The sequence below is a fragment of the Triturus cristatus genome, chromosome 10 (genome assembly GCF_964204655.1).
Source record: "Triturus cristatus chromosome 10, aTriCri1.1, whole genome shotgun sequence".
Taxonomy (NCBI): Eukaryota; Metazoa; Chordata; class Amphibia; order Caudata; family Salamandridae; genus Triturus; species Triturus cristatus.
The window spans coordinates 1,231,883,125-1,231,896,365 of record NC_140593.1 but is presented as its reverse complement, the minus strand read 5'-3'; the positions used below and the strand labels follow the sequence as shown (position 1 = coordinate 1,231,896,365).

At 46.9% G+C, this 13,241-nt stretch overlaps 1 protein-coding gene across 1 annotated transcript in view; it reads left to right on the top strand.

Moving 5' to 3' along the window:
• Positions 1–13,241, top strand: part of ITIH6 (inter-alpha-trypsin inhibitor heavy chain family member 6) — a 246,002-nt gene that overhangs the window by 166,935 nt on the left and 65,826 nt on the right. Inside the window, 3 exon segments of the mRNA XM_085629844.1 lie at positions 6,863–6,973; positions 8,340–8,631; positions 9,355–9,387. Coding sequence (XP_085485970.1) covers positions 6,863–6,973; positions 8,340–8,631; positions 9,355–9,387 — 436 coding nt within the window.

Below are 13,241 nucleotides of genomic sequence, written 5' to 3'. Positions count from 1 at the left end.
GTCGGGTCACCATCCCATTTGTCCTGCCCCGTTTAAGACATGGCCTGACATGCAAGGGAAAAAATCAATGCCCTGGGCCTTGCAAGACCTGCCCATCAACTCACGCAGATGTCAGAGCGCTGCAGGTCAAGCATTCGAGAAGCAGTAGCACCTGTAAGCCTTTGGTCTGCTAAGGCAAGGGTGTCCAACGTAGAACCAGGAGGGCTGGATCTGTTTCAAGTTTCCAGGAAAACAACTCAATGAACTGCATTTAAATCAATTGCATATGCGTACAAATGGTGCCGTTATGAACCTGGCTTGGAGGCTGACCTCCTGAACCTACGCTGCGCACCCCTGGACTTTAAGGGGCCTCTGAGTGAGCTGAGCACACAGGAGAAGGCAAGGGAGTCAATAACACAACACATTAGGCAAGTGCCAGTTTGCTATTAAATAGAGGAAAGAAAGCGCTTGAACGTGCTTCCTGAAGGTTTTAACTAGGCCTTCCCCAAATAGATGTTCCTTTGTAACTACCACAGTTTCCTTATTTACTAAATCTTCTAATTTTGGACTTGTTTTCTTAAGTACAGCCTTGTATGCTTGTATGTATGCATGTGGTATTTGTGCAGCACGAATCTCGCCAAAGACCACCTTCTGAAATCAATGGTGCATTGACATCGCCCAAAAACAAGTCGCCCAGTGACCCTCCTAACAAATCTAATCTACTGAGAACCTTTCATCAGGGCTTCCTCTGTCACTCTGAAAAGGCGAGCTCGGGGACCAGCACCGCCAAGAAGCTGTCTTAACCTCGCTTGAGAGACCTCTCTAGACCCTTCCGAGGATTCGTGCTAGCCGAAAAAGGACACAGATTAACTCCGGGTTCAAATTAGGGGTACCACAGCCTTTTCCTCTACGATTGGCCTGGAACATTCAGCCCTCATAACATTCCGTTCATCTTTATCCAGGGGCTAAGAAACTTTGGGCCTGATGCACAAAAGTAAAGAGTACTCTCCGACGGGTGCGCAGTGGAATTTCTGCACTCGGGGTGGAGTTCCGCCGACTGTGGACGTAAAGATACTACTCGTAACTTACCTTTGTGAATACCGAAAGTCATAAACTCAGACTTTTGGTCTAAGTTTACCTCTGTGAATCGGGCCCTGTGTTTCTGTGTTGTTTAACAGCACCAAATGTTGTTGCCTTGCTGACCCTTCAAAACTCCTTTTTAGGTCTGGCTCAAGAGTGCAATTGTTACAAGTCCTTCTGTAATCAACTAAAAAAAATCCTTCGGAGCACGCCTGAGAGGCGGACTTAGGCTTCGCTCCCATGTTGCTCACCCTGAGTACAGGATTTGATTGGGCCGAAGTTGTGGGCTTCCACTCAAAAGAGAGATTGCATTGCACGTTTTGGCTTGCGGCAGAACTCATACGCCAGACATGGGAAATGGGTTGAGGATAGAGGCATGCCAATAGTCATGGTCATAGACCTGATCTGGTGGGAGAGGTGTGGCGCAGCGGGCAGAGCGGCTCACTCTGAAGCGCGGGGATCATGGTTCGATCACCGGCAGCAGCTCAGCTCAGCACCATGTGACTCTGGGCAATAGCTCACTTAATCTCCCGGACGGCCCCCAGCGCCTGGAAACCTTAAGAGGTGATATGTTTGCACTTAACAGAAGAAGGATTATAAGGATTTAGTTATCTGTTTATTGTAAAATGTCAGGATAAAGGCGGTGGGCTTAATGTATTCATTGTGAAAACCATATGTTACCATCAATCCATCGAAGGCTGGATTGTTATCACTCTGCATTAAAGCCTACAGAGAAGAAGTTTGTTGGATGGAATCCTGCGGATTATTGTAATACGCAGAGGGTTTGGTGTTGGTGATCCTCGTGACAAACCGTGGGCATCGAAGAGATGCTATGTGAGAATCCTTGCTATGCCCTCCTCGAAAGAGAAGGCCTGATTGAGAGTTTGGCGGACGGAGTTTACTCCAGAGGGATGGTGGAGGACAATCCCTCCACCATCCCGAGGGGCATTGGGAGTTGTCTGCAGGCTCTGTGGACAACTCTCTGCATTGACAGGAAGCTCCGTCACGGCGGTTCCTGTCAATGTATGAAAAGTTTGACACATGGCACTGTCACCCTTGACGGTCGGCCACCAAACTTTTGTAAAGTTTTTTTTTGTAAACCAAAGTGGGAGTATGTATTTGAAAAAAAACGAATGCCCTAAACTTCCTTGCAATTGTCTCCCACAGCGTAGGTGTCCTTTTTGTTGTTTTCCTCTCTAACCACCAGGTTTTTCTGGGCAGTCACGTACAGAAAAAAAAATGCTTTATCTGCCCACACTAAGTAGGGTAGGCTGTGTACAGTCCTTGCTTTGGTGGCCCCTATTTTGCCGGGCCGTAGGAGGAAGTATTCAGCTGATGGAGCCCATGTGGGCTCTCTCACAGGTATACTTACTGTCCACCCAACTCTAAATGAGGCGTGCAGACCATCAGTTTGGCAGACACAGTTCTCCGTCGCATTTTCGATGGAGTACCCTCTCTGCCAAACTCTAAATCAGGCACATTATATTTTGCTTACCCAATTGTAATTGGGTCTGCCTTTGTAATTTTATGACTGTGAACCTAATGGCTGCCTTGAGGAAAGCTTACACTCAAAAAAGTCTGCCTGAGTAAATTCTAGCGACAAGCAGTAGGCGTGTTTAGTCACTGGGACAAGTCAGGTCTGATGCCATAGTTCAGATTAGGGGTGGGCGGTAAACTCCAATCTGCCGGTAGAGTTTGCAAAGTTTTGCCCCGCTTAGAGCACGGTGTTTGGATAAAACGCTGCTAACCGTAGTGTGGCAATTTTTTCTAGCGCACGGCTCGCCAACGTTAAGTCCGCGGCTGGTTGCGGCAGGTCATTACTGCTCACGTTGAGAAAGTTGCTGCTTGTGTTGTAAAAGCTGCTGCTCAAGTAGAAAATGTACTCGAGTGCCAGAAAGAAGCAGCACCCTCTGGTGCGCCGCGTAGTGACGTTTGCGCTGATTTTACACTGCAGGACAAGCTCTGGGCGATAAAAATCTGTGCCAGCAGCGTGACGGACTGAAATTTCACCGCTCGCGGAATCTCCCTGAGTTTTTAGGTTAATCCACGGAATTCTGCGGGGTAAAATTCGACAAGTTCTGCCCACCTCCAGCTCTGATCAGCTTATTGTGAAAAGGGGCGGCAAAGGCAGTACAACTAGCTTATTTATTGTGAAAGTCATTTGTTAAAGTCAGTGGGTCAGTTGGTTGTTATCACATTGATTTACAGGCTATAGACAGGAATTTTGTTACATGGAATCTCACAGATTACCTTAGTAAGTGATGGTTTAGATGTTGGCCATTCATTCTGACAAACCCTGGGGATTGCCACTGTGATGATTCTTATCAGCCCTATTGAGAGGGGTTGTATATTGTTTTGCAAACTGTATTTTTGTACATATTTGTTATTTTACCATTTTCTGCATATCTACTTTATGTGCATTTGAACAGGCCTGTGGTGGTTATGGCACCAAGACAGTGGTTAAAGCTATAGGCCTTATCAGTTCACTGGGAAAAGATATGCCAGATTCCATAGGTTTGATCTGTCTATTATGAAACGTTATACCAAAGCCAGTAGTCCTGTCCTATTCATTGTGAAAAGCATGTGTTAAAGACAATAGGCTTTAAAGGGGGTTGTTATTACACTGTGCTAAGGCCGACAGGCAGGCATTTTGCTACATGGAATCCCACAGATTAAGACAGTAGACAAGGGGTTTGGTGTTGGTGACCCGCCCGAACAAACCACGTTGATACAAGATGTGCACTACAATGATCCTTATTTGGCTGTTTTAAGAGAAATTTTATAATTGTCGACAACTGTAGTGTTGTACATATTTGTAATTTTATTACAGTATAGCTGATAGCTGCCTTGTGGGAAGGGCTACGCCCAACCCAGTAGGCCTGAATTGGTTAGGGTGAGAAGCCGGTGATGAAGGTTTAGGTATGAATGTTTATAATGAAAAGTGATAAGGGTAGTAGGCCCGACATTAATTGTAATAAGCATTTGTTAAAGCCCATAACATTTAGGGGTGGATTGTTATTACTCTGCAATAAATCTTACTGGCAGGTATTTTGTTACATGGAATCTCTGAGATTTCCGTAGTAGGCAAGAGCTTTGTTGCTTGTTACTGCCTCTGACAAACTACGGGTGTTGATGAACAGCACTGTGAGAATCCTTGTTAGATCCTATTAGAAGAGATGTTATTTTGCTTTTCCAACTGCAGTTTTGTGCCCATTTGTAACGTTATGACTGTGTGCTTGATGGTTTATGTTCTGACTGTGGGCTTGAGGGTTTGTGTTCTGACTGTGTGCTTGATGGTTTATGTTCTGACTGTGTGCTTGATGATTTAAGTTCTGACTGTGTGCTTGATGGTTTATGTTCTGACTGTGGGCTTGAGGGTTTGTGTTCTGACTGTGTGCTTGATGGTTTGTGTTCTGACTGTGTGCTTGCTAGTTTATGTTCTGACTGTGTGCTTGCTGGTTTATGTTCTGACTGTGCGCTTGATGGTTCATGTTCTGAATGTGTGCTTGATGGTCTATTTTATTACTGTGTGCTTGATGGTCTATGTTATTACTGTTTGCTTGCTGGTTTATGTTCTGACTGTGCGCTTGATGGTTTATGTTCTGAATGTGTGCTTGATAGTTTATGTTCTGACTGTGTGTTTGATGGTTTATGTTCTGACTGTGGGCTTGATGGTTTATGTTCTGAATGTGGGCTTGATGGTCTATGTTATTACTGTGTGCTTGATGGTCTATGTTATTACTGTGTGCTTGCTAGTTTATGTTCTGACTGTGTGCTTGCTGGTTTATGTTCTGACTGTGCGCTTGATGGTTTATGTTCTGAATGTGTGCTTGATGGTCTATTTTATTACTGTGTGCTTGATGGTCTATGTTATTACTGTGTGCTTGCTGGTTTATGTTCTGACTGTGCGCTTGCTGGTTTATGTTCTGACTGTGCGTTTGATGGTTTATGTTCTGAATGTGTGCTTGATGGTTTATGTTCTGAATGTGTGCTTGATGGTCTATTTTATTACTGTGTGCTTGCTAGTTTATGTTCTGACTGTGTGCTTGATGGTCTATTTTATTACTGTGTGCTTGATGGTCTATGTTATTACTGTGTGCTTGCTGGTTTATGTTCTGACTGTGCGCTTGATGGTTTATGTTCTGAATGTGTGCTTGATGGTCTATTTTATTACTGTGTGCTTGATGGTCTATGTTATTACTGTGTGCTTGCTGGTTTATGTTCTGACTGTGCGCTTGATGGTTTATGTTCTGACTGGGCGCTTAATGGTTTATGTTCTGAATGTGTGCTTGATGGTCTATGTTGTTACTGTGTGCTTGATGGTTTATGTTCTGACTGTGTGCTTGATGATTTAAGTTCTGACTGTGTGCTTGATGGTTTATGTTCTGACTGTGTGCTTGATGGTTGATGTTCTGAATGTGCGCTTGATGGTTTATGTTCTGAATGTGTGCTTGATGGTCTATTTTATTACTGTGTGCTTGATGGTCTATGTTATTACTGTGTGCTTGCTAGTTTATGTTCTGACTGTGTGCTTGCTGGTTTATGTTCTGACTGTGCGCTTGATGGTTTATGTTCTGAATGTGTGCTTGATGGTTTATGTTCTGAATGTGTGCTTGATGGTCTATGTTATTACTGTGTGCTTGATGGTCTATGTTATTACTGTGTGCTTGCTGGTTTATGTTCTGACTGTGCGCTTGATGGTTTATGTTCTGAATGTGTGCTTGATGGTCTATGTTATTACTGTGTGCTTGATGTTTTATGTTCTGACCGTGTGCTTGATGGTTATGTTTTGACTGTGTGCTTGATGGTTTATGTTCTGACCGTGTGTTTGATGGTTTATGTATGACCGTGTGCTTGATGGTTATGTTTTGACTGTGTGCTTGATGGTTTATGTTCTGACTGTGTGCTTGTCTGACTGTGTGCTTGATGGTTTATGTTCTGACTGTGTGCTTGATGGTTCTGACTGTGGGCTTGATGGTTGCCCTGTGGGAAAGCTGAAACTCCGTACAGGAGGCCTGAGTTGGTTATAGTGACAAGCCATTGATAACAACTAGAGGCCAGATTTATTCACTACGTACCATGTACATTAAAACTAATAGAACTTCTGCCATTAGTTTGACTGAGTGTCATGTAAGGGGTTCATCTGAAAACGAGTGTGCTTCAGTGTCAGGACTTGGCCAGTCCGTTATTTTCAGTTTTTCCCTTTTACTTTTATAGTTCTACCTCATTTCTTTGCTTCTCCTCTTTATGTTTTTTGAGAGGTTACTACAGCTCTCCATACAGCGCTAACAATCAGGTCGCTTGTCATTAATTCCTTCTACAGGTCGCCGCATCCCAAGTGGCCACTTCCTCTAAACTAAATGACCGTTATGGAATGCTAGTGGCCATTGTGTATCATTGTCAGTAACACCTACAATCAGTCCTTGGTTGATCATTCACTAAGGTCCTAGGTCAGTCCCTGGATGAAGTTTCAGCTATGAACAGTCAGTCATATGCTTGAAGTTTCAGAAGTGCCTACTGCCAGCCAGTCACCTGGTTGGCCTCTCAGTAATGCCCTACTCCGGTCCATGTTAATACCTTCAGTAGCAACCACAGTCAGCCATCTAGTACTGCTGCAGTAACACACACAGTGTGTAGGTCAGTCACCTAGTTCTACCTTCACAAATATCCAAAGTCAGTCATGTCATTGATCACTCAGGAATACTCAGTCACCTACTTGATCTCGCAGTAACTCCCACAGTCACCTGGTGGATCCTTAAGTATCGCCTGCAGTCAGTCACCTGGTATTTCCTCTTACTTGCAGGACAATCAACGGAAAGGATTTTGTGGCGGAAGTGAAAGAGAAGCTCCAGGCCAAGCGGATCTACGATGAGGCGCGAATGCAAGGGAAGACGGCGGCCCACATCGGCACCAGGTAAGACCCGTCTGGGATGTCTCTGGTCACAGCACCCCCTGCAGGCCAGGGACCTCCTATGTGGTCACCTCTGTGTCCAAGATCTGCTTTCCATTACCTGGCCTAGGCCTGGGGCCTCCTACATGGTCATCTCTGTGTCTAAGATATGCTCTCCGTTAACCTTTCCAGGCCAAGGGCCTCCCACATGGTCATCCCTGTTTTTCAGATCTGCTCTCCATTACCTGGTCCAGGCCATGGGCCTCCTATGTGGTCATCTCTGTGATTGAGATCTCCTCACCATGACCTGGTCCAGGCCAGGGGCCTACTATACGGTCACCTCTGTGTCTAAGATCTGCTTTCCACTCTCTGGCCCAGTCCAGGGGCCTCCTACATGGTCACCTGTGTTGAGATCTGCTGTCCATCACCTGTTCCAAGCCAGGGAGCTCTTAGATGGTCATCTCTGTGTCTGATATCTGCTCTCCTTTACCCTGCACAGGGCAGAGACCTCCAACAGGGTCATCTCTGTGTCTGAGATCTGCTGTCTAATACCTGTCCAGGCCAGGGGCCTACTACATGGTCATGTCTGTGTCGGAGAAATTTTCTCCATTACTAGGTCCAGGCCCGGGGTCTCCTACGTGGTCATCTCTCTGTCTGAGATCTGCTCTCCATTACCTACATGCTACACAGCACCCCCATTCCATGATCCATGTTCATGTGCCACAGCATCACTATTGCAGGATCCTTACTGCATGTTCACCAGCACCACCATTCTATGGTTCCTGCCACATGTACCACAGCACCACCATCCTATGATCCTTGCTACACGTACCACAACACTGCCATTCTATGATCCAAATGCATGTACCACAGCACCGCCATTCTATGATCCACATACGTGTACCACAGCACCACCATTCTATGATCCACATACGTGTACCACAGCACCACCATTCTATGATCCACATACATGTACCACAGCACCGCCATTTGATGATTCACATACATGTACCAGAGCACCACCATTCTATGGTCCACATACATTTACCACAGCACCGCCATTCTATGGTCCACATACATGTACCACAGCACCACCATTCTATGGTCCACATACATGTACCACAGCACTGCCATTCTATGATCCACATACATGTGCCAGAGCACCACCATTCTATGGTCCACATACATGTACCACAGCACTGCCATTCTCTGATCTTTATACACCTTCCACCCTCATTTTCAGGATATGTGAAGGGACCACTGCTGAAGCAGCACTGAGCTCTCTTCCCTATGCCTGCAGCTGGGACAGCTGAGGCAGGTGCTGGGCAGAGGGCACCAGGGTGTCCAAGCTGCTCTGATGAGGACAGTAATGTGCTGTTCTCCTCCACAGGGAAAGGGAGACAGAGAAGTTCCGGGTGCTGGTGAACGTGGAGCCGGAGGAGGAGATCGCCTTCACCCTCACCTACGAGGAGCTGCTGCAGCGACACCTGGGCAGGTACCAGCATGCAGTCAGCATCCGGCCTCAGCAGGTGGTGCAGAACCTGACCGTGGAGGTGACCATCTCTGAGCGCACTGGCATCGAGTACGTGAGGGTCCTGCCACTGCGTGCCAGCCGGCTACTCACCAACAACCTGAGAGGTACAGACTCTGGGGAACCAATCCACCCACCTACAACCTGAGAGGTACTGACCCAGGTGTAAAGAGGCCACCCACCCAACAAACTGAGAGGTACTGACCCAGGGGTAAAGAGGCCACCCACCCAACATCCTGAGAGATACTGACCAAGGGGTAAAGAGGCCACCTACCCAACAACCTGAGAAGTACTGACCCAGGGGTAAAGAGGCCACCCACCCAACAACCTGAGAGGTGCAGACCCAGGGGTAAAGAGGCCACCCACACAACAACCTGAAAGGTAGAGAACCAGGGGGAAGCAAGCAACCATCCACCCATCATATCACAGACCCAACCTGAGAGGTAGAGAACCAGGGGTAAAAAGTCCACCCACCCAACAACCTGAGAGGTACAGGCTCTGGGGGAACCAAACCACCCACCAACAAACTGAGTGGTACTGATCCAGGGGTAAAGAAGTCACCCACCCAACAACCTGAGAGGTAGAGAACCAGGGGAAAACAAGCCACTTAGCCAGTCAACCATCCACCCATCATATCACCGACCCAACCTGAGAGGTACAGACCCAGGGGTAAAGAGGCCACCCACCAACAACCTGAGAGATACAGGCATTTTAACAAACCACTCACCCACAACCTGAGAAGTACAGACCATAAGGGTAAACAAGCCACCCACCAACCAGCCATCCAACTATCATATCACCAGCACAACTTGAGAGGTACAGACCCAGGGGTAAAGAGGCCACCCACTAGCACCCTGAGGGGTATAGACCGTAGGGGAAATCAAGCCACTTAGCCACCCTGACATTCACCCATCATAACACTAATTCAACCTGGGTGGTACAGACCTAGGGGTAAAGAGTGGACCCTCCAACAAGCCACCCAGCAGCAACCTGAGAGGTACAGGCCAAGGGGGAAACATACCACTCACCCACAACCTGAGAGCTACAGACCCAGGCGCTATCGAGCCACCCACCCATAATGCCAAGCACCAACAATCTGAGTGGTACCAACTGAGGGGAAAACAAGCCACCCAGCCAACAAGCCACCCACCCATCATACCACCGCCCAAACTTGAGAGGTACAGACCCAGGAGAAAAATGAGCTTCCCACTGAACAAGCCATCTACCAACACTAGAGAGGTACATACTCATGGGCAAATGAGCGACCCATCCCAAGCGGTATAGAAGCGGGGGGTATGAGGCATTCATCTTACAAGCCACTGACCTAACTTGAGAGGTACAGACACAGGGGTAAAGAGACCATTCACTAACAACCTAAGTGGTACAGACCCAGGGGTAACGTGGAGCCCACCAACAACCTGAGTAGTAGAGACCCCTGGGGGGTTGAAAAAAACACTCATCAAGAACCGGAGAGGTACGGCCCTTGGGGTAAACAAGCCACCCAGTCAACCTGCCACCAACCCAACCAGAGAGGTACACATCCAGGGAAAAACAAGCCACCCACCCAACTTAACAGCTACAAACTGAGTGGAAAACAAGTCACCCACCAACAATCTGAGAAATACAGGGCCCCAGGGGAAACAAGTCCCCTCCACCAAAAATCTGTGAGGTATAAACTAAGGGGAAAATGAGCCACCAACCCAACCTGAGATGTACTCAGATGTAAAGAGGCCATCTCCTAACAACCTTGGGGGTATAGACCCGGGCATAAACAGGCCACCTGCCAGCAACCTGAGTGGTACAGATCCTGGGGAAACAAAATAATTACCAACAACATGACAGGTAAAGACACAGAGAAAATAAACCATCCACCAGCAATCTGCATGGTACAAGGTCTGGGGGAAACCACCTATCCACCATGAACCTGAGTGGTATGACCCCAGGGGTAAAGAGTCCACTGGGGGAAATAAATAACTAACCCACAACTGGAGAGGTACAGGCCCAGGGGAAAACAAGCAACCTGCCCAACAAGCCATTCACCCAACCTGAGAGTAACCATGGGTAAAGAAGCCACCTACTAACAGCCTGAGGGATGCAGACCCAGGGTAAAGAGACCACCCACCAGCAACATGACAGGAGCAGACCCCGAGAGAAACAAACCACTCCCCAACAACATGACTGGCACAAATTCCGGAGAAACAAGCCAACCACTCGGGAAGCGGCGTTTACTTAGCATGCGTTACTTCGCATTCCGTTACTACGCGGTCGTTAGTACGACCGCGTTGTTAGTTAACATACCTTTACTTCGCAATTCGGAACTACGAATTGCAGTAAGGGGGGAAGGTGTTGGATTTAAAATCCAACACCTTCCCTAGTGTCCGCATAGACTGGAGTTGGAATAGTAAATTATACTATTCCAACATCCAGCACCCCCTTACTGCAATTCGTAGTTATGCTAAGTAACAACGTGGTCGTACTAACGACCGCGTAGTAACGCATGCGAAGTAAACGCATGCGAAGAAAAGTTATTTATTCCAACCACTCAACCGAAGAGGTACAGACTCAGGGGAAAATGAGACACTCACCCAACCTGAGAACTACAGATCCAGGGATAAAGATGTTGCCCACCATCAACCTGAGAGGTACTGAACCTGAAGGAAACAAATCACCCACCCAATTTGCAGTGTTAAAAAGGCCATCCACTAATAACGTGACAGGTACTCCCAGTGGGGAAAATAATGCACTCACCAACAATAAGAGAGGTACAGACTCAGGGGAAAATGAGCCTCCCACCCAACCTGCCACTTAACTAACCTGCCACCCACCCAGAGAGGTACGCATCCAGGAGAAAACTATTCACCCACCCAACTTGAGAGGTACCAATTGGAAACAAACTACCCTCCCAACATGACAGGTACAGATCTGTCGGAAACAAGCCACTCACCCAACCCGAGAAATACAGACCAGACCAAAACAAATCACATATCAATCTGAGAGGCACAGGACTAAGGTAAACAAACCACCCACAAACAACCTAAGGTGCTCAAGCCAGGGGCAACGCAAGCTGGAAACCGAACCTGAGAGGTAATAACACAAGTAAAACAAATTACCAAAACAATATGAGAGTTTCAAACTCAGGGGGAGAACCACCCATCAACAATCTGAAAGGCAGAAACCCAGCAGCTAAATGGCCACCCACCTCACCTACGCTATACAGGTCTGGCACCAGGCTCCCCCTCACACTGGAAGGGAGCCAGGCTGGCTGCAGTTGGCCTTGGGATCAAAGATCCCTTCTTCCCAGGTCTCAATTTTCAGTTGCCTATGAAAAGGCAGATCTCTCCCTGGTCCCTTTAAGTTTCTGAAGTTCCTGAATCCACTTGTGCTGCCCCGCCTGAGATAAGAGAATAAGTCACATACCTTCCGACCAGGTCTTTTTGTCAAGAGCCCCAAGCCATTGTCTGTGCTCTGGGAGCAGTGTTCAAACCTCATCAAGGGGACAGCACTGACAGACAGCTGCAAGCAGGCTAATGCTAATTAGCCAACTGAAGCTTTAGGCAGGCAAAGATGAACTTTTAAAAAGTTACTTTCCTGCATATTTATCAAAAACTTAGCCCCATTGAATTGGGGTTTTCATAAATATTAAAAACACTGGTTTAATGGACTTTGGATTATTACAAACTAAAGTTACCAAAATTACATTTTATTTGTATTTTAGTTTTTCTCTTGGAGACAGTAACATCCCTATACAGTGAAAATAGCTTTTGGGGGGGCGGGGGGAATAGTCACTAGTTCTGGGTGGAGTTAGGGGATTTCTGCTATGTGGAACTCTGCGAAGTGAAAACAATCTCTGCTACACTCTGCGATATTCTGCAAGCAGCGGAGTGCGTTACTTCACACCGTTTAGCAGAATTTTAGCGCCGGGTGTTTGCCCCGCGCTGTAAAATCAGTGCAAACGGCACCATGTGCAGCGCAAGAGGGTGCTGCTTTTTTCTGCTGCTCGAGTAGAAGTTCTACTTTCGCGGCAGCTTCCTCAACGCGAACGGAAGGTTGCTCAACATGAGCGGTAGTGACCATCCGCGACCACCCGCATTGAGAAATCTTGCTGGGAGGTGGTCTAGCGTTGGATTGTCCTTGCTTGTGTTCGCCAAATGTTAAATTGGTGAACGCGAGTGAGGATAAAACTCTGCTCCCCTGCTTGCTCCACGGAGTGTGAAAAACTCTGCAAACTTAGCGGAGTTCACCGTCCAGGCCTACTAGTCACTACAGGTACATGCCAATCATAATGTCTGACAGGCTCCACTTTTAAATACAATGCAGCCGACCTTTTGAGCTAAAAGGCTCTTTCGGGGATGAAGTATTTAATACTTAAAAGTAGACTTTCTTTCCATCAAAAGGTTATATTAACAGGTTCGTCCATATGTTCAAAGGCTGCAGAAGTCAGGCTACATCTGTAAGGCTGAAGCTCTGTTTTTCTTTTTCAGCCAAGTGTATGGCACAATATGTGTCTATGTCCGTAGGTCAAATGTAGCTTCTATGCCATTGGTGTATTTCCTGCCCCACATACTATGGCCTTACTGGAAACTATATATACTACTTGGTATAAAAGCCATACCATTCAGCAAGAAATGGGGATAACCACGCAAGGAACAAGAGGGATTTCCTCACAACGGGGAATATGGTTTGTATTCGTGAACTCCAAATACATATACCCTGACAATACGTACCTTCAAGGAATGCAGATGTGCATTAACACACATACCC